This window comes from Lachancea lanzarotensis, scaffold LALA0S15 (genome assembly GCF_000938715.1).
Source record: "Lachancea lanzarotensis genome assembly LALA0, scaffold LALA0S15, whole genome shotgun sequence".
Lineage (NCBI taxonomy): Eukaryota > Fungi > Ascomycota > Saccharomycetes > Saccharomycetales > Saccharomycetaceae > Lachancea > Lachancea lanzarotensis.
In genome coordinates this window covers 92,091-114,439 of record NW_019212893.1, presented here as the reverse complement: position 1 = coordinate 114,439, position 22,349 = coordinate 92,091, and the positions used below count along the sequence as shown (strand labels likewise).

General features: G+C 44.2%; 12 protein-coding genes across 12 annotated transcripts; 7 read left to right on the top strand and 5 right to left on the bottom strand.

The window, feature by feature from the left end:
- Positions 1-56: 56 nt before the first annotated feature.
- On the bottom strand, positions 57-1,835 carry FMP25 (LALA0S15e01332g1_1; the record flags this gene model as incomplete). The annotated part of the gene is made up of 1 exon (XM_022771010.1): positions 57-1,835. One exon carries the CDS (start codon positions 1,833-1,835, stop codon positions 57-59), a length of 1,779 nt encoding a protein of 592 aa, XP_022631160.1.
- A 191-nt stretch (positions 1,836-2,026) lies between these two features.
- Positions 2,027-2,698, top strand: FMP32 (LALA0S15e01310g1_1; the record flags this gene model as incomplete). The annotated part of the gene is made up of 1 exon (XM_022770999.1): positions 2,027-2,698. One exon carries the CDS (start codon positions 2,027-2,029, stop codon positions 2,696-2,698), a length of 672 nt encoding a protein of 223 aa, XP_022631159.1.
- A 96-nt stretch (positions 2,699-2,794) lies between these two features.
- On the bottom strand, positions 2,795-3,562 carry SEC53 (LALA0S15e01288g1_1; the record flags this gene model as incomplete). Its single annotated transcript, XM_022770988.1, has 1 exon — positions 2,795-3,562. One exon carries the CDS (start codon positions 3,560-3,562, stop codon positions 2,795-2,797), a length of 768 nt encoding a protein of 255 aa, XP_022631158.1.
- Positions 3,563-4,295: 733 nt separating this feature from the next.
- Positions 4,296-4,958, bottom strand: RPL10 (LALA0S15e01266g1_1; the record flags this gene model as incomplete). Its single annotated transcript, XM_022770977.1, has 1 exon — positions 4,296-4,958. The coding sequence occupies one exon, from the start codon at positions 4,956-4,958 to the stop codon at positions 4,296-4,298; it is 663 nt and encodes a 220-aa protein (XP_022631157.1).
- A 961-nt stretch (positions 4,959-5,919) lies between these two features.
- On the top strand, positions 5,920-6,417 carry BUD20 (LALA0S15e01244g1_1; the record flags this gene model as incomplete). The annotated part of the gene is made up of 1 exon (XM_022770966.1): positions 5,920-6,417. One exon carries the CDS (start codon positions 5,920-5,922, stop codon positions 6,415-6,417), a length of 498 nt encoding a protein of 165 aa, XP_022631156.1.
- Positions 6,418-6,548: 131 nt separating this feature from the next.
- On the bottom strand, positions 6,549-7,517 carry OTU1 (LALA0S15e01222g1_1; the record flags this gene model as incomplete). The annotated part of the gene is made up of 1 exon (XM_022770955.1): positions 6,549-7,517. The coding sequence occupies one exon, from the start codon at positions 7,515-7,517 to the stop codon at positions 6,549-6,551; it is 969 nt and encodes a 322-aa protein (XP_022631155.1).
- Positions 7,518-8,419: 902 nt separating this feature from the next.
- On the top strand, positions 8,420-8,995 carry RFU1 (LALA0S15e01200g1_1; the record flags this gene model as incomplete). The annotated part of the gene is made up of 1 exon (XM_022770944.1): positions 8,420-8,995. The coding sequence occupies one exon, from the start codon at positions 8,420-8,422 to the stop codon at positions 8,993-8,995; it is 576 nt and encodes a 191-aa protein (XP_022631154.1).
- A 54-nt stretch (positions 8,996-9,049) lies between these two features.
- On the bottom strand, positions 9,050-11,827 carry LAM6 (LALA0S15e01178g1_1; the record flags this gene model as incomplete). The annotated part of the gene is made up of 1 exon (XM_022770932.1): positions 9,050-11,827. One exon carries the CDS (start codon positions 11,825-11,827, stop codon positions 9,050-9,052), a length of 2,778 nt encoding a protein of 925 aa, XP_022631153.1.
- A 712-nt stretch (positions 11,828-12,539) lies between these two features.
- On the top strand, positions 12,540-15,548 carry RGR1 (LALA0S15e01156g1_1; the record flags this gene model as incomplete). Its single annotated transcript, XM_022770921.1, has 1 exon — positions 12,540-15,548. One exon carries the CDS (start codon positions 12,540-12,542, stop codon positions 15,546-15,548), a length of 3,009 nt encoding a protein of 1,002 aa, XP_022631152.1.
- A 432-nt stretch (positions 15,549-15,980) lies between these two features.
- XYL2 (LALA0S15e01134g1_1) lies at positions 15,981-17,045 on the top strand (the record flags this gene model as incomplete). Its single annotated transcript, XM_022770910.1, has 1 exon — positions 15,981-17,045. The coding sequence occupies one exon, from the start codon at positions 15,981-15,983 to the stop codon at positions 17,043-17,045; it is 1,065 nt and encodes a 354-aa protein (XP_022631151.1).
- A 956-nt stretch (positions 17,046-18,001) lies between these two features.
- FET5 (LALA0S15e01112g1_1) lies at positions 18,002-19,840 on the top strand (the record flags this gene model as incomplete). The annotated part of the gene is made up of 1 exon (XM_022770899.1): positions 18,002-19,840. One exon carries the CDS (start codon positions 18,002-18,004, stop codon positions 19,838-19,840), a length of 1,839 nt encoding a protein of 612 aa, XP_022631150.1.
- A 197-nt stretch (positions 19,841-20,037) lies between these two features.
- MEF1 (LALA0S15e01090g1_1) lies at positions 20,038-22,329 on the top strand (the record flags this gene model as incomplete). Its single annotated transcript, XM_022770888.1, has 1 exon — positions 20,038-22,329. The coding sequence occupies one exon, from the start codon at positions 20,038-20,040 to the stop codon at positions 22,327-22,329; it is 2,292 nt and encodes a 763-aa protein (XP_022631149.1).
- Positions 22,330-22,349: the final 20 nt, after the last annotated feature.

Here is a 22,349-nt window from a genome sequence, read left to right as displayed (position 1 = left end):
GCATATGTACAATAACTAAAGGGAGAACGTCATCATCTCCGCACATCCTCTCAGGTTTAAGCATCCCAATAAATACAGCTGGATCTTTCTCCTGCTTTAATTGTTTGACCCGGTAGTAGCTGAAGAGTGGTCAAGAGGTGTTTTTGCATGTTCTCTTGAGAAGAGCTCAACTCGTTACCAGGTTCCAAAAGCTGAGGAATATTTATAGGTCTGCAAGACTTAATTTTCTTGCCGTTACCAAGTTGACCTTGGGTATTCGATCCCCACGCTAGTACTTCGCCATTCTCTAACTCGGCTAAAACGTGGTCAGTTCCACAGGACCATTTCGCAATTTTTGATGGTCTAAAATTTGGAGCAGAGCTGTCGTTTGAGGCTTCGTTCACAACTTTCAGTTTCGTTGGATCTTGTTGACAATGCTTGAAGTTACCATTCCCCAACTCGCCGCTTATTCCGCCACCAAATGAAAAGTACGTTACTTTATCCAGATCATCGCGCAAAGATTCATTACCTCTACTTCTGATGAGCTTGTGAATATCTTGCGGCACAACACTGACAAATGAGGTGTCTCCCGATGCATTGACATCGACGCACTTTAGGTAAGTGTCTCTTGGGAAATGAGCGCTGAATCCACTCACAACTTTTGGGAACGGGAGGTACTCCATGTCATATCTTATGGGCTGGCCCAACTGACCATGGGTATTGAGCCCAAAAGAGTAAAGTTCACCCAATGAGTCAAGAGCAAGGGTATGGTAATCCCCACAGGTGACCTTCTTGATTGTTCGGGCAACACCTTCGCTCCCAGCGGTACTATGATTCAAAAGCTCAATCTCATATATTTTATTGCATTCTGGGAATGGATCGAATTGTGAGAGAATTGGAACGCCGAATTGACCTCTGGATTTGGCTTCCTGCGCTTCTTTTAGTCCTGTGGCGCAAGTATACGCCTTTCCTGTGTTGGACAAAAAAACCAGATGCTCTTTACCAACATCGAAATGGGTAATTTTATTTTCGTGACGGCCTGAAAAGGCATTCTTAGTGTCTAGTTTGTGGTCGTATTGGCAGTGTCTCCTCCATGGTCGTAGCCACGATCTGTGCTTGCGCAAAAATTTGGATCTCTGCTTAGGATCGGCCAGCGGAACGATCAAAAGGTCGCCTTTCTTTGTTAGTGCGTAAGCAACACCGTTCGATGATTTAGCCGAGAGCAGATCTTGATCGGCCAGAATCAATTTTTTAGATTTGGTGTTCCAGGTATACAAATCTCCGTTTTTGTCGATAGCTAGATTAGCATTTTCAGTTGAAAGGCACACGTCCCTCAGTTTCTGGCCATCAAAATGGGCAACTCTCAAAGGAAACTTACTGTTTTTGTGATCATTACGACCAGAACCCCAATAGTAAACGCCCGGAACGCTGCTGGGAGGCTCCGAGGCTGGAATCTTAGGAAACTCCAATAACGTCTTCTCGTCCCTCCGTTTCTTCAAGAGTTCAATTGCATCATCATCCAAAATGCTTTTCTCAGCCAACCACCAACTTTTGATCTGTGGCCATTGCATGTAAGTCGTGTAAGCGGCTCCCACGCCCACAACCAAAAAAAGACCTTGGAAAACTGCGCGAAGCTTCATCATACGAGCCATTCGATCGTTATGCTCTTCCTCCATCTCTTGGGCGGACCTTTCTGCCCATTGGTAGGTGTCTTTGCCTCTTTTGGCTGTGTATGATGCCTTGTTTAACTTCCCCGCTAGAAGCTCAGCATCGTCATATTTGGGCACATTTTGAAGCAGGGGTCTGCAGTTGGTCAAAGAACGCTTTGCCTGTCGTCTCACAATTCTCGTAATCATCGAAAACAAGCTATAAAATGGTACTTTTCTACCTAGTTACCAGTTTCTATGATGGATGGTCATCGGCTGCATTATCCAATTTGAATATATACTGGATTGATATCATTGTGTACGAAGACTTGACAGCCTTAAATTAACAATAGTGGACCAATACAATCGATATAAATCTAGCAGTTGCAGATGGGAAAGATATGACATCAAGTACAAAGCGATCAAGACTGTTTGAAACAATGCTACAAACTCGTCTCAGACTTTCACCGCAATCTCCAATTTTTCGTCGTTCTTTTCATGGCACTTTCATCGTGCAAGACCAAGATCCCGTCCATATACGAAATACTAACCGATTTCGACAATTACTCGTGGAAAAGGGGGAATTTGCGCCACAGCAAGCCAATGCGTTGGTAGATATCATGTCTGAGGCGTTGAAGGGCGGTGTTGAACATGTATCACAAGATTTGGCCTCTAGACAACGGCTCATACAGCTGGTTTCGCAGCAACGAGTCGACTTTTCAAAGCTGAGAGACCAACTTTTATCGGCAGATCGTAGTGAATTCCATTCCATACAAAGTGAACACGAAGGTATACGGAATGATTTGGAGAAAATGCGTACGAAATTGAGAGAGGAGATTACAAGGGCCAACGCGGGCTTCAAGCTGGACTTGTCGCTCGAAAAGGGTAGAATACGCGAGGAGTCCAGCCATCACGACATGCAGATCAAAGAAATCGACACCCGAATCGACCAGGAAGTAAGCAATATGAAAATGCAGATCGACTCTGTCAAGACCCAAGTGATGCAATGGCTCATTGGAGTGTGCACCGGTACATTTGCACTGGTATTGGCATACGTGCGTTTACTTTCCTGATCGACGAAAGATTGGAAAAACACCAGTTCAAAAAATTCTACAGCGTAAAATCTACGTAAGTTGTGCTTAATAGTAAAAGCCCATTACGACCACCACTTATTTCAAGTTGAATAGTTCGCGCAAGATCTTGACAGTGTCGTTTGGAGTCTGCACGGTGTGTCCGATGGTTCTGTCATCGGTAAAGATCTCGTAATCGTTACCACCAACCATGGTCTTGTCACCGAAAAAGTGGATCTCCTTGAAACCGTCTTGCTGCACGTGCTGCAGACAGTAAGTCTTATCCCAGCCAGTAGGGAAGACGTCGAAGGAGATCTGGCCACCAATGGAGAAAGTCAATTTCAAGTGTGAAAACTCCTTTTTCAAGGCCTCGACGAACTTGGCTCTGATCTGGTGTTTCTTGTCGTACTCCTCGTATTCGTTACGTTCCGCAGTGGAAGCGTTTCTACCGATTGGAGACACATTGATCATACCGTTTCTGAATTCCAAGAAAGTACCTCTTCTCTTTGGCAATTCAAGGTTCGATAGATATTTCAAGATGAAAACCGATAGCTTGTTGTATTCTTCTTCACCAATCCAGTTGATGAAAGATTGAGAAGCCAATTTCTCGCCCAATCTGTAAGCAGTTAGACCATTTTCAGAAAAAGCGTAGTCGAACTCGTTCAACACGTTAGGACCCAATTGTTCGAGCTGTTTGCTCAAATCGGAACCACCAACAAATCCGATAACGACCTTCTTTCTTAGTTGGGCCAATGTGTCTCTGACTTCATCAGAAACAGTAAGTCTGGCAGGTGTTAGAGTACCGTCGACGTCGAAGAGAACCAGCGTTTGCGGCTGTTCTTTGTAGCTAAATTCTTGCGCAACCATGTTTAAAAACGAGTGAAAGAGTCGAGTTGAAGCTCAAGGATCTTAAGAGTAAACAGATCTTGAACAACAATGTTGAATTGAACATTGCCGATGCGCTGTCTTTTTAAATACATCGATTTTCATATCGTGTGATTTGGTAGGGTAATGATAAACGGGAAAATTTTTGATGGTAAAGACTGTAGGTAGGGTAAGGAAACAGGATCAAAACGCGAAAAAGAGTAAGACCCACAGATCGTTTACGCGTCTGGGTGGGCAGAACTATAATTATTAGCATGTGAGGATCGTGTCCATGAATGATGATTTTCGTAAAGGAGGTACTTGGAAGGGCATTGGATGTGATAAGGCTGTGAACGTGTGAATTTAAACGTAGTGAAGTAATTGAAGTTTCTCTTGTGGTGTGCTTTGTCTGAGAGAAGGTACTCACTTTGAATTGGCTAGCGTGTGAAGAGATACGAAATGAGTGGGTCATAGTCTGACACGAAACGTGGGTCGTGAAAAGCAAGTGGGTCGTAGTTTGACACGACATGTGGGTCCTTTACCCAAACCTAATCAAAAAAGTGGCGCCGGGTCATCGAAAAGTGGGTCTTTTCCCTCACTGGGTCCTAGTTTTACACGAAAAATGGATCTCTTCCGTCACTCTCGCACACCTGCAGATATCACTAAGCTTTGAAATTAAATTCTACACATATCAAAAACTAGTAAATTATAACCAAACTCTTGACTACTAGACCATTTAAGCCTTGGCAAAGAAGTCTGGGAACTCTCTGACGTTTTCTTCCAAAGAACCCTTCTTGGACAAGAACTTGACGAAAGCACCATCGTCCTTGACCTCACCAGCGTCTCTTCTTCTAACGTATTCAGCTCTGTTCAAGTTGGTGAAACCCCACTTCTTGGACATAATGATCTTTTGTTGACCTGGGAACTTGTAACGGGCTCTTCTCAAACCTTCAACAACAACGTCCTTGTTGCTGTCCTTGGTTCTGACAGAGAAGATAATTTGACCGATAGCAACACGAGCGGCCAAACCGTGGGGCTTACCCCAGGCACCTCTCATACCTTGTTGCAATCTATCGGCACCGGCACACGACAACATTTTGTTGATTCTCAAAACGTGGAATGGGTGGACTCTGACTCTCAAGTGGAAAGCGTCTCTACCGGAGATCTTGGTCATGTACTTGTTGGCGCAAATACGAGCGGCTTCCAAAGCTTCAGAAGACAATTGTTCCAATTCGTTGGAAACCAAGTGGACACATAGAGGGAACTCATCAACGGTGGCCTTCTTCTTACCCAAATCGTAGATTCTGATCTTGGAGTCTGGGACGGCTCTGTTGTATCTAGACTTTGGGTAAGGCTTGTTTTTTTGGTATCTGTAACATCTAGCTGGTCTTCTCGCCATCTTGGATTGTTGAGTTAGGTACTACGGAGGGAAATAACAAGAAACTTCAAAAGCCTCATCAGAATATAATGTGGTGAACACTGGGAAAGGTTTGATTTTTAAAAGTCTTGCCTGGTGTGTCGAGAGAGAGAGAGCAGTGTGAGAACGGGAAGACGCTGACAAATTTGCTTTCGTGTAGAGTGACTATAATTCGCGAGTACTCCATGAAATATATCACGTGCCTGGATTTTTCAGTGCGTTTGTTTTTTCCTGGGTGTAAGGGTGGATACATTTTTTCAAAAGAGTTTGGAATTAGATGCGTTTATTTTTTGGATCGTTAATGGTGTATGGGTGTGAGCAGTCACAAGAGAAGTATAATTGTTTTTGGTCGGATGATTCTTAGGACATGAAGATATTCTTACTCTTTGTATTTAGCGTGTATAAATACTGTAAAGAACACTTGTGATATGAAGGGACTCCAAACCCGGAGGCAAGCCAGGAGTGGTGTTTACTGTATTTGGGAAGCCGCGCTCTTTCGATTGTAGCAGCATCTCACAAACTGGCCGTACATCAAGTTCGAGCGCCAAACGTTGCCGCACCAGCAGCAAATGTATCCAGCTCTCGTCTCAATAGTCTCAAACATTGAACTTCTGAATGGCCTCTTGCGGGAATATATCAAAAGATTCGGTGACAATATGGAGTACTGTTCCGATGTATCGTTCCACACGGTAATGGCTTCGAATTTGATCTCGGCGGCTAAAATTGGCTTCTTTCTTTTTTTTCTCAACTTGAGAGCGACAGTGCCGTGTGAAATGACTCGTTTTAATCTTTCAATTATTTTTCATCAGCTGACCTCATCTCATCTCATCTCATCTCATCTCTTTAAAATTTTCCACACACACACACACAACTCGAAGGAATCCACTCCAAAGAACAACTCCCCAGTTGATCCCAAGAATTATCTCACAACCACACATCCATCATGGGAAGATACTCAGTTAAAAGATACAAGACCAAAAGAAGAACCAAGGATTTAGACCTTATATTCGAGGATTTGACGTCTCCGGCTAAAATCCAACAGCTACTAAACCAGCCATTAGACGAAACCAAACCTGGTTTGGGACAGTTTTACTGCATACACTGCGATAAATATCTCGAGACCGCTATTGCACTCAAGACACATCTCAAGGGTAAAGTTCATCGTCGCAGAGTAAAAGAATTGAAAGGCATTCCCTACACCCAAGAAGTCTCAGATGCCGCTTCAGGGCTCAATCTGCAGAAGTTCTTGAACCGGGTCGAACAAATAAATACTCAAAAGGGACCAAATAAGGAAGCAAACGAAACGGAGCTAAAAGCGCATCTGGACTCAACTTTGGAAAACGTAGCAACTACGGAACCCACTCTACCGCATCTTGTGCAACCTGAGCCAGTGGAACAGGATATCCAAAACATCAACGGTGGCGAGGTTCAAATGGAATAAATGTTTTTTCGTTAGCGCGCTGGCTTATGAAAACGGCTGCAGTGCAGCACAATTTCTTCCAGGTTCCTAGGCGAGGGGTTGTGAACTTACTTTAAATAATACAACACCCCAAAAACGGTTTAAAACAAAACTTATTTACTCTGTCCAAAATCAACGTGGCCCGTTGTTTCCGCATGACGTGCAACGTCTCGCTCACCCGCCAGGATCTCGGAACACACATTGCATTGGATACGGTCGCGTGCCGTGTTGAATGAAAAACCTTGGTTCTTTAACTTCACTGCCACCTCCTGTGCTCTAGCCAGCACTCGATCGACATTTTCTGAGTGTTGGCTCAGAACCCTAGAGATTTGGCCGCTAACTTCATTTACAACTTCCATCGCATCATAGTGCACCCCGTTGAATGCCACCATGATAAAGTCATCAAATTGGTGCTCGTTAAACTTCTCAAATTTCCCCGCGTCAACATCCAACACAAAGATTGCCAGTCGCAGAGCCTTTGACAAAATGGCCAGCTCTATGCCCCCTCCCCAAGAGCTTTTTTTCAGTATCCATTGAGCATATTCCCTATTGGGTCTACCCAAAATAGCATCAGAGTATTCCAATGGGTTCGATATCACCTCTGCTGCCACTTGTTCCCTAAACGGCTGTGAATGCGAAAAATTACCATATGTGCAGTGAGAAATTGCATGGAACATACAGGAGTTGTCATCCGGAACCGAATAAAGCTGCAAAATCCGATGGGGCCATATGCCATCTAGTGAAATTTGATTTTCTCGCAATTTGCGGGTGGCAGTAGAATCCGTCTTACTACTCTTCTTGAGTGGTTTTTCTAATTTGTCATTTTGTAACGTTGTCGTTACCGTTTTCCCAGTCAACACCACCTTCTCTCCTGAACTTATACCGATATCTTCCAATTTCTGTTTTTTGGTCACCTCAGTCACCTGCACAGTTTGTGGAGGGAACCCGTATCGGACAGACTCTATGGCGTTGCTGATGCCCGAATCTTTAGAAACCAAATTCAAGAATTCAGATAAGTCGCAGTCGCCATCAATATCTACAATTTTGGTAGCCAAACCGGCACCGCTAACTTTTACTCGCATCTCTATAAATTTACTTAATATGGTCGACTATCTATAGCTTGGCTTGAGTGGAGTGAGAGAACTGGAGACGACTACTTCAAGTGACCAATGCTTTAAGAAAACCTGCCCCATATGAGAAAGTAGGCAAGCAGAATCTTTGGGTATTATTTAGATCGTTTATGACGAGGTGGTCTTTTGGAGCGTCAGGAAAATATAACGGTGATCCTCTCGATGTGAGCTAGCCTAAGGAAGTTCGTTCTCAAACCTCCCGGGTTTTAGGTTCTAGTTCCTATGTGACTACAGATTTGACTTGTTTCAGCTAAAATTCATTAATCAGAAGCTTTGTTTTTTGAACTTTTCTCGTTTTCTACCAACCCTGGCGCACATCAAAGATATGGATCTGGTGACATTAATACGATCCTGACTAACAAGTAAGGAGAACCCAGTAGAATAAGTCAGTACTTTCTCCACCTAAATTAATTTTGCTTATAGTAAAAATATGTAAACCGGTCTATTCACATTTTTAGTGGTTTGATCATATTCAAGGACATGTGAAAAGATCCGATCCAACGCCTGGAATATATGAAGATGCCTTTAAATCTAAAAACCATAAAACTCAAAATGAAAATATACCCAACGTTCTTAAACCCCAGTGTTAGACTTTTGGGCTTTTTTATTTTTATTTTCGTCTCGTCTTGGATAATTATGTCGCCGGAGAACAGACGCATAAAATAAGCACCTAGCTCATCGCCTCGTCAAAAGCGTCAAAATTTTTTTCATACGAAGGCTCGAGCTCAACAGAGGCCGATTGTTCAGACCAAGGCAGTTTGACTTTTCGAGATTGTAGAGTGCTGACAGACAATTCGACAATCGTGCTCTGAACAATTGCAACATTGGGGGCCAAAGCCTCGAGAACCAACTTAATGAGAGTACCAATGAGCAGCTGTCACCAATTGGGCCAAATGGCATCGGACTACAAATTCAACCCAAGAGTACCGCTGAAACTGTACCTGAAAACGTGCGTAAGTTTGCTGGAGGAAGCGCAACAATCGTTCCAGCTGGGAAATTTGCAACGCTCGTACATAATGTACCTCCGTTACCTAGATTTATGCACCAAAAAATTGCCGGCCCATCCTGATCTGCACACACTTCAAGGTGACACAGACCGCGCTCTCGCCAGGAAAGGATATTTGCAACTACTGAAATTGGAAGTCCCCGCAATTCTCAGAATTTCGGAAGACCTGAGGGTTCAACTAGAAAAATCTTTCGCACAACAGGCAAAATCGCTTGCGTCCAACGTTCCTAGACCACGCACATACTCCAAAGAAAAACTGGAAAAGATCGAACTTCCGTCCACTTTTAGTGAAACCCGTTTCAAACAGTCTCTCTCGGTGTTACAACACAATACCGAAAGATCGACAATAGCATTCAATCAAAAGGAGGCAACCCTCGTATACCCTGAACTGCCGCAGCTGGGTCACCCGTTTTACGCATCCTAGGCGACCATTTGATTGGTATATCAAAATACGCGAACCTAAAAAAAGGCTCGCAACTCATGCATTAATCAAGTAATTTAGAGCATTTTGTAGTTCGCATGCATCAACACTACCGCTATTCTTCTTGGTATCGTTAACCAAATTCACGAGCTTGTTCAACCTGCCCAAAAAGTCTTCTGTTTCGCTAATAGAGATCTCACCATCGAGCAGTTGGTCCACAATGTACCTCATGTACCGCTGATACTGTTTCTTTTTCTGTAGGTTTAGATTTAGGGCCTCTTCGTTCCCACTATGCTTGTCAATCCAGCTTCTTAACGTATACCTTTGAGCATTGTGGGTCTCGCCTGAGCCGCCAGGTAAAACCTCATCAGCGTCGGCGTCGAAAAGGGTCTTGAAATGTGATAACATTTGACTGACAGCAGCCTCACTTTCAGCTGTTTGAACCTTACCACTTTGCCGAACTAAAGAAAGAATACGCTCCTGGCGCCACATCAAGGCTAGAAATAGAATGATGTTTACAAACATCAAAACATTTGTGAAGGATAGCCAAAAAGGTTGCGTTCGTTGTACAGTAGTGGTGGCGCGAGTGACAACCGGTTCCTCGGAAACTACCACAGCTGGCTTTTCTTGATCTTTCGCACTGTCAATCGAGCGCTTGGATGGAGATTGCCTCTTCCGTAACGTGCGCTTCTCCCCAGCAGCTGGGCCAGCAGCAGAAGCCGAAGTGACGAAATTTTGCACATACTTGTCCAATAGAGCTACCAAAGCGTCCGTGGCTTGGATTTGACCCGCTCTACAGCTTTTCTCGATCATTGACTTGATCCAGCTCCCGCCGGTCCACTCAATCCAAAACGAAACTTTCAAATTGCTAGTGGTCTCAGAGGCCCACCGCAGCATGTATCTCGTTTTTACCACAAAACTGTTCCCGCTGGGAACGTCAGGAGTTTTTGTTGCATTAACGAGGCTGATACGCTCATTGTAGTTTAAACTCAAAAGAGTTTCAGACACCTCGCATTTGGTAGACTTTGGACCAACAGAAAAGTTTAAAGCTTTAGAGTAAGTGTAATCGCGAAATCGTTTGCCGTCTTCATTTGTGCCTTCAAAAGCTCCAATAGTGGAGATATTAGAAGAGCTCTGGCCTGTCAAAAATTCCACCAAGAAATCCGGCTTGCTATCACTAAAGATCAATTGAAAAATAACCCCCGGGGGAGCATCGAAATCCTTGTCTGCCAAAATCGTTTCGTTGTTTTTTTCTGGCTCATAATCAAATTGTGTTTCACTGGAAGTCGTAGGCCCATCATATTCGAATCCACTATCAATTTTGAATGTAAAACCTTTCTGACTAGACAGCAATCCGTTCTTGAGAGACGAGACACTGGTGGCAGCTGAGCTTGAACAGGTTTTCTCTAACAGAAGGGCAGCCCTTTCCTCGGCGTTTCTTTCAGCCCTGGCGTCTCTGCTAATAGCATCTTTTCCCTCTTCTTCTTCTTCGTCGTCGTCGTCGTCGTCGTAATCATCATCGTCATCAACATCATCATTATCGTCATAATCATTGAGACCCTTAACGCTACCGCGTTGATTGTCCTTATTCATGACGATTGTAGGGATGATATCGTCAACAGAAAGTATAGCATCTTCGATTATTGCATCGTTTTCGCTTATGATAGATGAGCGACTAGGTGGCTCATGGGATGGGGGCCTGTCCAATGTAGTGGCCAACAATTCACTATAAGATCTTCGGAGATTTCCCTGTGCGCTTGATGGCCGTGTGACACCGTCAACTACGAAGCCATCGCTTAAAGAACGTTCTTTGTATTTTTGCCAAACTGTTTTGATAAACTCAAAAGTCGTGTCGCGCGAAATGAAGCTAACAAACTGATGCTTTCCTAGCCGTGTTTCGATTGATATGCCATTTGGAAAAAGTCCTGCGGTGGAGGTTTTTTCCATCAAGATTATGTCCATCATTGAGATAACAATGTGAGTTACCCATCCTAACAAGTTGGAATTGAAGCATATATTGGCTTCTGTGATATAAATCCTTCCCTGAAACAAAAACTCCCGACTAAGCGCACAGCTGAAATCATCAAGAAGACGATCGCTGTCGGGCACGGATTTGAAAATTCTATGCAGTTCAGAATTTCTATCTTCAATGGCGTAATGATAGACCGTGCCAGAAAACCTTTCGTCGACGTAGAGCTTCCGGTTGAACTCAGTGACCAGTTCATTTGGTTTCTCCATCTCTCGAAGCGGGGAGGTAGGAACATTGCTCTCGTTGCTAATCGATCTTCTTGATTTTCGAGTGGGTGTAGCTTTGCGGTGAGATATTATGTTGGGTAAAGTTTGCGTTCCGGACTCTGAGCTTGTTCTGGAATGTGTGAGTGGCTTGGCGGGCGTCGAAGTTGATCCTTTAAAGTTGAAAGATGTCAGCATGTTATTGAAAAACGAGCTGTTCGCCACATCTTCTTCCACTTCAGGTATTGGCAATTCTTTTGGATCCTTAGTTTCTTTCGAAGACCCAATAATCTGAGTGACGGAATTGAGCGCTGATCCATTTTTTGAAGACGGGCTATTGACCCCAGCGATAGGATCAAGCGCAGTAAGCTGCGGATCTGCTGGAGAAGACTTCAAGCCCGTATTGTCGACGGAGGTGATGGAATTCCGGCTGGAATTTTGAAGTGACCTGATGGGTGATCGTGATACCTTGAAATGGTCTGCAGCGCCATTTTCTGTAGGCATTGCAGTGGCAGAGGACACACTTGGGCTTCGTCCATCTCGTGCATAGGTGTCTTCACTGTCATCAACGGGTTCCCAATTGTCGAAGTCCGAATTTGACATTTAAACGTGTGGTAAGGTACAGGCACCTCGATTACACCCATACAAATGTGGCCTTATTTTTAGTCGAAATCAGAGCTGGAAGGCCGGTCACAAAACCAGAAAGAGACGGTTAACACTGGGAGATACAGGATACCTATCAGTCTGTGATCCCTACGGTGTCTTACGGGTTTAGACACTCTATGCAGCACTTAATAATAGATCAGGCCCTTTATACAGTCAAAATTGCATGCAAGAGATTCTTCAAAACCAAATATTACTTTGAACCCCGTAATTCACTAGCTCTCTTTTTTTGCCCCTCCGCAAATCGCCAACAATATGCTGCTAATCTGGTCTCCTTGTGTGCGAATGCAGTACAGCTTTTCGGACCTTAAAATCAGTCAAAAACGACTCGATTTTGCCTCACCGAATTTTCCAAACAGTGAAACCTTACCGCTAATAGACAGCCTCTACGCTTGCAAACTGTTCAAACAGTACCAAAAGTCCACAATCGTCACTCTTATACTCTTTTTCTACCTTGAAATGTTCGATTGTGAACTGCAATTCATCATCGTGTGTCATCGTCCATCATTACATGTGCTGTAATAATTCATTACATCATATAGTGTGAACAGGCCTAAAGTTAAGCTACATCAATAGTCAAGTCCGATCCGGTATAAGGCCTGCGGACCCGTAGTACTGACCTATAGTCCAAGGTGGATCAGCCAACAAGCGGATGACTACGACGATTGGTATGCTGCAAAACAACGGGTTGGTCAACCCTCAGGTGCAGAAAGTGGGGAGCGTGAGTAACGGGCTCAAGGCTGGAGAAATGAACAGCAAAGAGCCGGGCGTCGGCAAAGACTTAAAAAACCACAACATAGGTAATCTGAAACAAGAAACAAAGTCCAAACCGGTCGAACTTCCGCATGTAGCGGTTAATCAGGAACCGTTGGCGCTTTTGATTCGAAACCTGACAGTTTTCTCAATCAAAGAACTTGCACAGTTTTTCAAGACCAGCGTGCACTCGAACCAAGACCCTAGTGCGAAAAAGACTACATTTTTGCAACTGGTGGTATTTTTGCGAAACCAATTCCTCAAGCTTTACGTTTTGGTGAAATGGTGCCGTACTCTTAAGCATAACAATTTCAACACAATGATCGATCTGCTAAATTGGTTTCGTGGCTCCAACATGACCGTCAACAACTGCATATGGGCATTGAAAGCTAGTGTGGCAGGCATGACAAATGCCAAGCTGCCAAACCCGGACCTCATAACAGCGCTGGAAGTCCTAAGTCTAGGGAGACCCAATCTGCCGTCGCACAACTTCACACTCAGTGGCGAGGAGGGAGCCCAAGGAGGTGCCAAGAAATCAGTTGTTCCGCCGAAACTCATTTTGAAGACACTGCGGAATATGAACATCATCTTATCAGTAAAAATCTCCCTCATGGAAATTCCTGATCAATTCAGACACTATACTGTGAACGATGGGAGGCTATACGTCGTGGTGGAAGATGAATTCGAAATTCAGTTATCCACTACCGACCAAGCATCCCCGCTTTTCTTCGTCGACCTGAAGTTATTGTTCAATGAGGCTTTGCCCTTGAACAAATACATGCTTGAAAAAGTCATTAACGAGGTGTTGTTTAAAAGTCCGAAACCTCTATTTGCATTATACAAGCTTCTTCACAACTACGTGCTCTCAGTCCAAATGTACATGATACATGCAGACCTCTTGAGTTTGGAGTCCAACAGCAAATATGCTGGCGGTAATCTGGTACATCACTATGATTCACGAAAGACAATTATCAACATTAGGTATTGGTGCAATAGCCGGCTTAAAGGCAAATGCAATGCCATAATTGCTGTGGAAGAGGCTTCCGGAAGTATTATTCTGGAGTGGAATATCGAAGAGGTTGCAAATGGAGAAATCGCAGTTCCTTTGCGATACGTTAATGTGCTGAGCAATCTGGGAAACATTCTGGATGAGATTATGTTTAACCACTCACAAATGATAAAAACAGAATTGTTGTCCACTGGAGTGTTGCAGGAAGACGAAGAAGTTTCAGATGCTCTACTTTTTAATGTTCCCTCTACCCCGGCATCGGTCATTCCCATTCAAATTAAAATCAACACAATAAGTGGAGTCTTTTACGTCAGAAATCCGAGCAGTTTGTTGACGTTTTACATTAACCAGATGAATAAGACCAGCACAACTGAGGAATTTGTCAAAGTTCTAAATAAGCTCAAACTGGACAAAATTATTTCAATTTTGGGAAACATGTTTGAAAAAGTTGGCTGGACCTCCAACAATGTTGTTAAACTTGACGCCCCAGTCTCAAAAGACCCCAGCTGGGCGCAAAAGAAAATCTTGTTCCGAGAATTGTTTATCAGACTCGAGAATTGGCCTTCTAATTGGTATCTCATTCTCAGCGTAATATCGTCAAATACCACTTGCATGATTGAAAAGAGAATTGGGAAGATTGCCGCCGCAAAAGGCAAGTGGGAACTCAAATACCTCGACAGCGAGAATACTTCAACACTCAAACTTGAGTCCATGACCTATCAGAAAATGATCCACTTGAAGAAAACAAGCCTGCATAAGATAGTCGACCACATGATCATTGATTCTCTTAATGGGCTTAATATGCGCAACAGGATATGCTCTAGAAAGCAGTTGGGGTCAATTCCGAAGTACATTGTGCCGGAGGATCAATCGCACCACTCGTCTGTTTTGGGGATTGAATTAGAGTCATTCGTGGGAGGCACATCAGCTTTAAAACATATCCTAGAGGATACATTGTTTCTGCGGATCGACTATCATATTAGTGAAATAAAGCTTTTTGGAAAGTTCAGACAAAACTGCAAGGCTTTAGGAAACCAGTACAATGAAACTTTATTGCACTTCACGGGGGAAGGTGCTTTATCGTTTTTCATGTCGGAACCTTTCACAGATCTCAACAACATTGTGCAACATTTCAACACATTTAAACAAAAACTGATGCAAATTGTGACCCTGACGGACGTGATCGAAGAACTGCACGGGTTCTACTCCGAAAATTTCAGCATCGTAGCATCAAAACCCAACGAGATTTCCTTCAAATATCTGAAGAACAGCAAGGACCAGTACGATTGTCGGATCCTTCTGCATACAAACGATCACAGCGTCGAGAATCTGGACATCGAATTATCACCGAGCAACCCGCAACACATCTTCCAGCCCTTCATCGAGTCCAGCAAACTGGACTATCACTTTGTGTTCAACTACCTGCAATTCACCTCTGGCTTTTTTGGCATTTTAGATTCAATCTTGACTACTTCAGGCGGCCAGGCAAAATCCAAAAACGAGTTTACTACGATATCTCTACAACTGCACAACCTTTCCGAATACGAATTGATCTACTACAACAACCAAACCAACACCAAGATCACGTTAATGATAGAGCTGCGTAACGTGTTTTTAAACGGATCAAAAAAACTGCAGTACTTTGTACACTTCGCAGAAGACGAGCATATTTCGACCAAGAGTCCAGCATATCCGCTGGTCCACAAGGTCCGCAACACGGTTTTCATGGTTGACAGCACATCCATAATCGCGGGTGACGAAATTTCTAGTTTGAACTCGCCTAAACGAGTCAAACCAAGCTCTTTGATAAAGCTCACAGATGGTGTATGCTGTGGAGCCGCTGAAATAGCGTCAGTGATCGGAGACATCCACGACATCTTGAAAGTCGACTGCGTCTAAAGTGACGCAAAAAACAGAAATGTTGGGAAAATCCGCCAATGCATTTCAACCTGGACATTTCTCTGATCATTTCGAAAATATAACAGGTTTAAAGAAAAGGGAATGCTGTCAGGCGAATTACTTCCATGCCATATGCGTCGGACCGCTTCTTGATCCTGCACTCTACTCACCGCTGCACTTTTCGATCACGTGGTTGAAAAATTCCTCTCGGATGCGTTTCCGTTCTTGTATAGGGTGAAGAACAAGACCCGTTCTCGTGATGCCCTTATTATAGCAAACGGTGCGCTAGTCCGAGCAAACGTCTACGGAATGGTGACGGAAAAAGTGATATATAAAGGACAAGCATGGTGGGAATGGTCTTGAAGTCCTTCCCGTTGGCAAAACAACGTTCCAAATAACGACAACCCTATATTTGTCGACTCTGAACAAAACATGCCAGAAACTCAACAAGCAGTCGTGCTTAAATCCAAAGGCCATATATCCATTGAAGATAGACCAATTCCTAAAATCGAAGACCCTCACTTTGTGAAATTGGAAATTAAGAAAACCGGAATCTGTGGATCAGACGTTCACTACTATGTTGCGGGAGCAATCGGCGATTTCGTGGTAAAGAAGCCTATGGTTTTGGGCCATGAGTCCAGTGGTGTTGTTGTAGAAGTCGGTGGTGCAGTATCAAGCGTAAAAGTAGGCGATCGAGTTGCTATTGAACCCGGCATTCCAAGCAGATATTCTGACGAGACTAAGGAAGGACGATACAATTTGTGTCCAGACATGGCTTTCGCTGCTACTCCTCCTTTTGACGGTACACTGGTCAAGTACTACCTTGCTCCAGAGGACTTTGTAGTAAAGCTACCGGATCACGTGTCGCTGGAGGAAGGTGCATTGGTAGAGCCTCTATCTGTTGGTGTACATGCCAACAAGCTCGCCAAAGTGGCCTACAATCAAAAGGTTGCAGTTTTCGGTGCAGGCCCCGTTGGTTTACTCACAGGAGCCGTAGCACGTGCCTTTGGTGCCGGCGAAGTGATCTTCATCGATGTGTTTGAGCACAAGTTGAAGCTGTCGTCGAAATTCGGTGGCACCAAATTTGTGAATTCGTCTCAATTCAAGGATGAAGAATTTCTGGTTGCAGAGATCGTGAAAGAGCTGGACGCACACCAGCCCGAAGTAGTTTTTGACTGTTCGGGTGCTGAAATTTGTATTAGAACTGGTATCAAGGTATGCAAGACCGGAGGAACTTACGTTCAGGTGGGCTCCGGAAAACCTGATGTGAATTTTCCAATTGCAGCGATCGGTCCTAAAGAGCTTAGGGTCCTGGGGTGTTTCAGATATGCGTTTGGAGACTACAGGGATGCGGTGCAGTTGATTTCCAAAGGAGACGTCAACGTCAAGCCGCTCGTGACACACCGCTACAAATTCAAGGACGCAGTCGAGGCATACGAGTTCAATGCCAAATCTGGCTCAGATGTGATCAAGACAATAATTGATGGGCCTGAATAAGGCCTGCAAGAACGTTAGCGGGTGACATGTACAGAAAAGGGAGATTATATACTTGGAACAGGCAGCCGCTAATGCGTTCACGTGCTATATGCATTCTGGTTTTGCCGAAGCTGGAAAGCTTGGGTATAGGTATAGGGCGTATAGAAACCGTGATGTTGCAAAAAATAAGTACATTAACGATATTCAAACGGCTGTTCCATGAAAATTTTGGCTGTAGCTCAAGTGACTGATAGTATCAAACCGTTTTCTCAGTGGTAAAGTGTCAACCAACCCTATTTGACCATCCAGTCCTGCTTCAAATCCAGTTAAGCTGACATATCACTTTTTACCTTTCGTTACTTATATGTTGTCCTTAGTTAAAGCATGCGAGGAAATCACTAGAGGATTTATCAGTCGTCGAATAGTCATAAAGACTGATTCTGAATTGCCTTGGAGAATAGAGTGAACGTTCAGTACCAGGTTGTTGTGGCCTGCAAATGGGACGCTACAATAATGATCAACATCAATAAGTTAAGAGACCAGTGTATGTCCGATGGAACGAATATTTACAGTGATTTGCCGATAACTTACAGACATCTGGACGATCAGCAGCACCGCAACTACTGTTGCATAGTACAACGATAAACGAGAAATTCCATCAATTACTTCAATTCAAAACAGCCTTCCAAAACTCTAGTTGTACTGACACGCGAAACAACTAGCGAAACTATCGACCATTAGTCGTTCAACGGCGCTTACCTAATCACAATTTAGATTATGTCATTTATGACGAAGAGTGGTAATTCCACCCAGGTTTTTGTGCCAAAAAATAAAGAAGGAACCGCCAGAGTGAATCCAGAAACGTTACAATCTCGTCACTTCTCTTCACTCCACCAGTACCACCCTTTTGAAATATCCAAAACACCGGCAACTCAAAGTTCACCACTGATCGGGCCGGTTCAACGCTTTCTTTCGCGATGATGTTACGAATAGTTACGCTACTAATAGATCTATTACTGCTCGCACAACTTGCTTTAGCAGGAAAGACACATGAATTCAACTTCACCACCGGATGGGTGGCAAGGAATCCCGATGGCGTGAAAGAGCGAAAGATGATTGGATTCAACGGAGAGTGGCCCATTCCAGAAATTCATATCAACAAGGGCGATCGATTGATCGTAAGGCTCACAAACGGATTCGATGATCTGCCCACTTCCTTGCATTTCCACGGATTTTTCCACCGTCAAGCAGACGAAAACATGAACCAGATGGATGGCCCACCGATGGTTACCCAATGCCCGATTATGCCGGGTGACACCTACGTTTACAACTTTACGGTTGTCAATCAAGTTGGGACATATTGGATTCATTCACATTCTGGCGCCCAGTATACCGACGGGATGCGAACCGCGCTGATTGTGCACGATGAGGACGAACCCTTTGAGTACGACGAGGAAAAAGTGATCCAGATCGGAGATCACTACCACAAGCCTTACTACGAGATTATGGACGAGTTTTTGAGTAGATACAATCCTACGGGCGCAGAGCCGATCCCACAGAATATTCTTTTCAACAACACAGTTAACGCGTCGCTTAGCTTCAAACCCGATACCGTTTATCTGTTGCGATTTATCAACGTGGGAAATTTCATTTCGCAGTACCTCTACATGGAAGACCACGATTTCACCATTGTTGAAGTCGACGGTATTTACACGCGGCCTAACACTACCAGCCTCTTGTATCTGGCACCCGGCCAAAGAATGTCAGTCTTGGTTAGGTCGCATTCTCACGCCAACAAAAATTACGCTCTCATGCAGATCATGGACGAAACAATGTTAGACGCCGTACCTCCTAACCTGATCTTGAATCGCACAAACCATATCATCTACAATGAGGATGCCCCTCGAGCCTCAGAGTATTATATCGACTCCTTCTCGGCAGTCACAAACGATTTTTTCTTGACGCCATTGGCCGGGAAGGAACTTTTATCGGATTACGACTATCAGATATCTTTGGATGTCAAGATGGATAATCTTGGGGACGGCAAAAACTACGCATTTTTCAACAATATCACATATGTTGCTCCCAAAGTACCAACTTTAATTACTGCCCTCTCCGCGCCAGAAAAACTGGCCAAGAATCCTGCCATTTACGGTGAAAATGTGAATGCCTTTGTGCTTGAGCATGGAGAGGTCATCGAGGTTGTGGTCAACAATTACGACGATGGTAGACATCCATTCCATTTACACGGACACAACTTCCAGATAGTACAAAAGTCGGATGCTTTCGATGAAGATGACGCGGAACCTGTTCCTTACAATGAGATGGCTCCATTGATGCCATATCCTGACATTCCTATGCAAAGAGATACTGTGGTCCTGGAACCTAATGGTCATATCGTGCTGCGTTTCGTCGCTGACAACCCCGGCATCTGGTTTTTCCACTGCCACGTCGACTGGCACCTGGAGCAAGGTCTTGCAGCGGTTTTCGTCGAAGCGCCTTTGTTGTTGAGAGAGAAGGAAGTATTGTCTCAGAGCTTCAAAGACGTTTGTTCTACGGGAAACTATACTCTTTCAGGAAACGCCGCCGGGCATGATGACGATTGGCTCAATCTAGCTGGATTGCCAAGACAACCAAAACCATTACCAGATGGCTTCACTTTGAAAGGCTATATTGCATTTGCAGTTTCCTGCATAGTTGGCATTTGGGGCATTTTAACCATCGTACAGTACGGATTGAGCGAGTCTCTTCAGAACGATCTAGACATGTACCAAAACCTAAAGAAGCTGCTCGACGATACATCGGGGGAAAGATGATCATCAATGGTCAGCGGCATTGGAGGAGGTTGATCTTCCTCCTTCCTAAACGGTTTCTACGGTTTAGCGTTGATAGCACTTTTTACGAATCTCGAACTCATGAACTGAAAAATTTAACCTTACACACGAACGTGAAAATCGGTCATAGGTAAACTCAAAATTAACTAAAAATCCTGGTCAAAAAGGTTTCCAGCTTGATGTTTATGCTCAGGAGGACCGCGCTGGGTGCGTCGAATACCTCCAGGCCTTTTTGGCGGTCAAAACCGCTCCAATTTGGCGGAAAACATGGTTTTGCAGCTCATCGGCAAATTCATGCATCAAGCATCCTCAGGACCTATGAAGAAGAAAAAGCAGTTTTGGATGAAATGGCCGTTACTTTGACGGATGAAGACCGGGCTACCTCGAGGGGCCTGCGAAACATTGGTATTTCGGCCCATATTGACTCTGGAAAGACGACTTTTACGGAGCGAGTTTTATTCTACACAGGAAGGATCAAGGCTATTCACGAAGTAAGAGGTCGAGACAATGTGGGAGCTAAAATGGACTCCATGGACTTGGAAAGAGAAAAAGGTATTACTATTCAATCAGCTGCCACGTATTGTTCGTGGGATAAAGATGGTCAGCAGTACCGTTTCAATTTAATTGATACCCCGGGCCATATCGATTTCACTATTGAGGTTGAACGTGCACTAAGAGTTTTGGACGGTGCCGTGCTGGTAGTATGTGCCGTTTCTGGTGTGCAGTCCCAAACAGTTACTGTTGACCGCCAAATGAGAAGATACAATGTGCCAAGAGTTACTTTCATCAATAAGATGGACCGTATGGGCGCCAATCCTTTCAAAGCCATCGAACAGATCAACAAGAAACTCAAAACACCTGCCGCTGCTCTTCAAGTCCCCATTGGATCAGAATCTGATTTGAAGGGTGTTGTGAACATTATTGACCGCGTTGCTCTGTACAACGAAGGAGTCAAGGGACAGCAAATTGTTACCGGTCCGGTTCCTTTGGAATTGAACGAACTCGTCGAGGAAAGGAGAGCCATGCTTATTGAGACTTTGGCTGACGTTGATGATGAAATCGCAGAAATCTTTTTGGAAGAACAGACGCCTTCTGTCGAACAGATCAAGGCCGCTATTCGCCGGGCCACTATCGCTAGAAAGTTTACACCTGTACTTATGGGCTCGGCCCTGGCTAATAGAAGCGTGCAGCCAGTACTAGATGCTATTGTTGACTATCTACCGAACCCATCTGAGGTTCTCAATACTGCACTTGACGTGTCCAACAATGAAAGCAAAGTTAATCTCGTTCCATCTGTCAAAGAGCCTTTTGTTGGTCTTGCCTTCAAGTTAGAAGAAGGCAAGTATGGTCAACTGACTTACATTCGGGTTTATCAAGGACGCTTGAAAAAAGGTGGTTATATCACCAATGTAAAGACCGGCAAAAAAGTCAAGGTTTCTCGTCTGGTAAGAATGCACTCAAACGACATGGAAGACGTCGATGAAGTTGGCTCCGGAGAAATCTGCGCTACCTTCGGTATCGACTGCGCCTCTGGAGATACTTTCACCGATGGTACATTGAACTTTTCCATGTCTTCAATGTATGTCCCAGATGCTGTTATCTCGCTTTCCATAACACCAACAACTAGAGATTCCACAAACTTTTCCAAAGCGTTGAATCGTTTTCAAAAAGAAGATCCCACCTTCAGAGTGCGCTTTGACGCAGAATCTAAGGAAACGGTCATTTCTGGGATGGGTGAATTGCATTTAGAAATCTATGTGGAAAGAATGAAGCGTGAGTATAATGTGGACTGCGTTACCGGGAAACCACAAGTATCCTACAGAGAGTCTATCACTATTCCTGCGGAATTCGATTACACTCACAAGAAACAATCAGGTGGGGCCGGTCAGTACGGTAGAGTTATGGGATCTTTGAGCCCTCTGGAAGGATCAAACGGAAACAAATTCGAAACAGCTATCGTGGGTGGACGTATTCCTGACAAATATTTGGCTGCTTGCGGCAAAGGATTCGAAGAAGCCTGCGAGAAAGGTCCTTTGATCGGTCACCGTGTCTTGTCTGCTCACATGCTGATTAACGACGGTGCAATTCACGCGGTTGATTCCAATGAATTGGCATTTAAGACCGCAACCATGGCTGCATTTAAGCAAGCATTTTTGGAGGCCAAGCCTGTTATTTTGGAGCCTGTTATGACTGTAACCGTAACGGCGCCCAATGAATTTCAGGGTAACGTGATCAGTTTACTCAACAAACTGCAAGCGGTTATTCAAGACACTGAGAACGGTCAGGACGAGTTCACTATTGGCGCGGAATGCTCTCTGAACACCCTTTTCGGGTTCGCGACGTCGCTGAGGTCCTCCACCCAGGGTAAGGGTGAGTTCTCTCTCGAATTCAAACATTACTCTCCAACTTCTCCTCATTTGCAGAAACAACTAATTGCTGAGTTTGAGAAGAAACAGCAACAAAAGAAGTAAGCGCAGCGGGAATTTTCTCC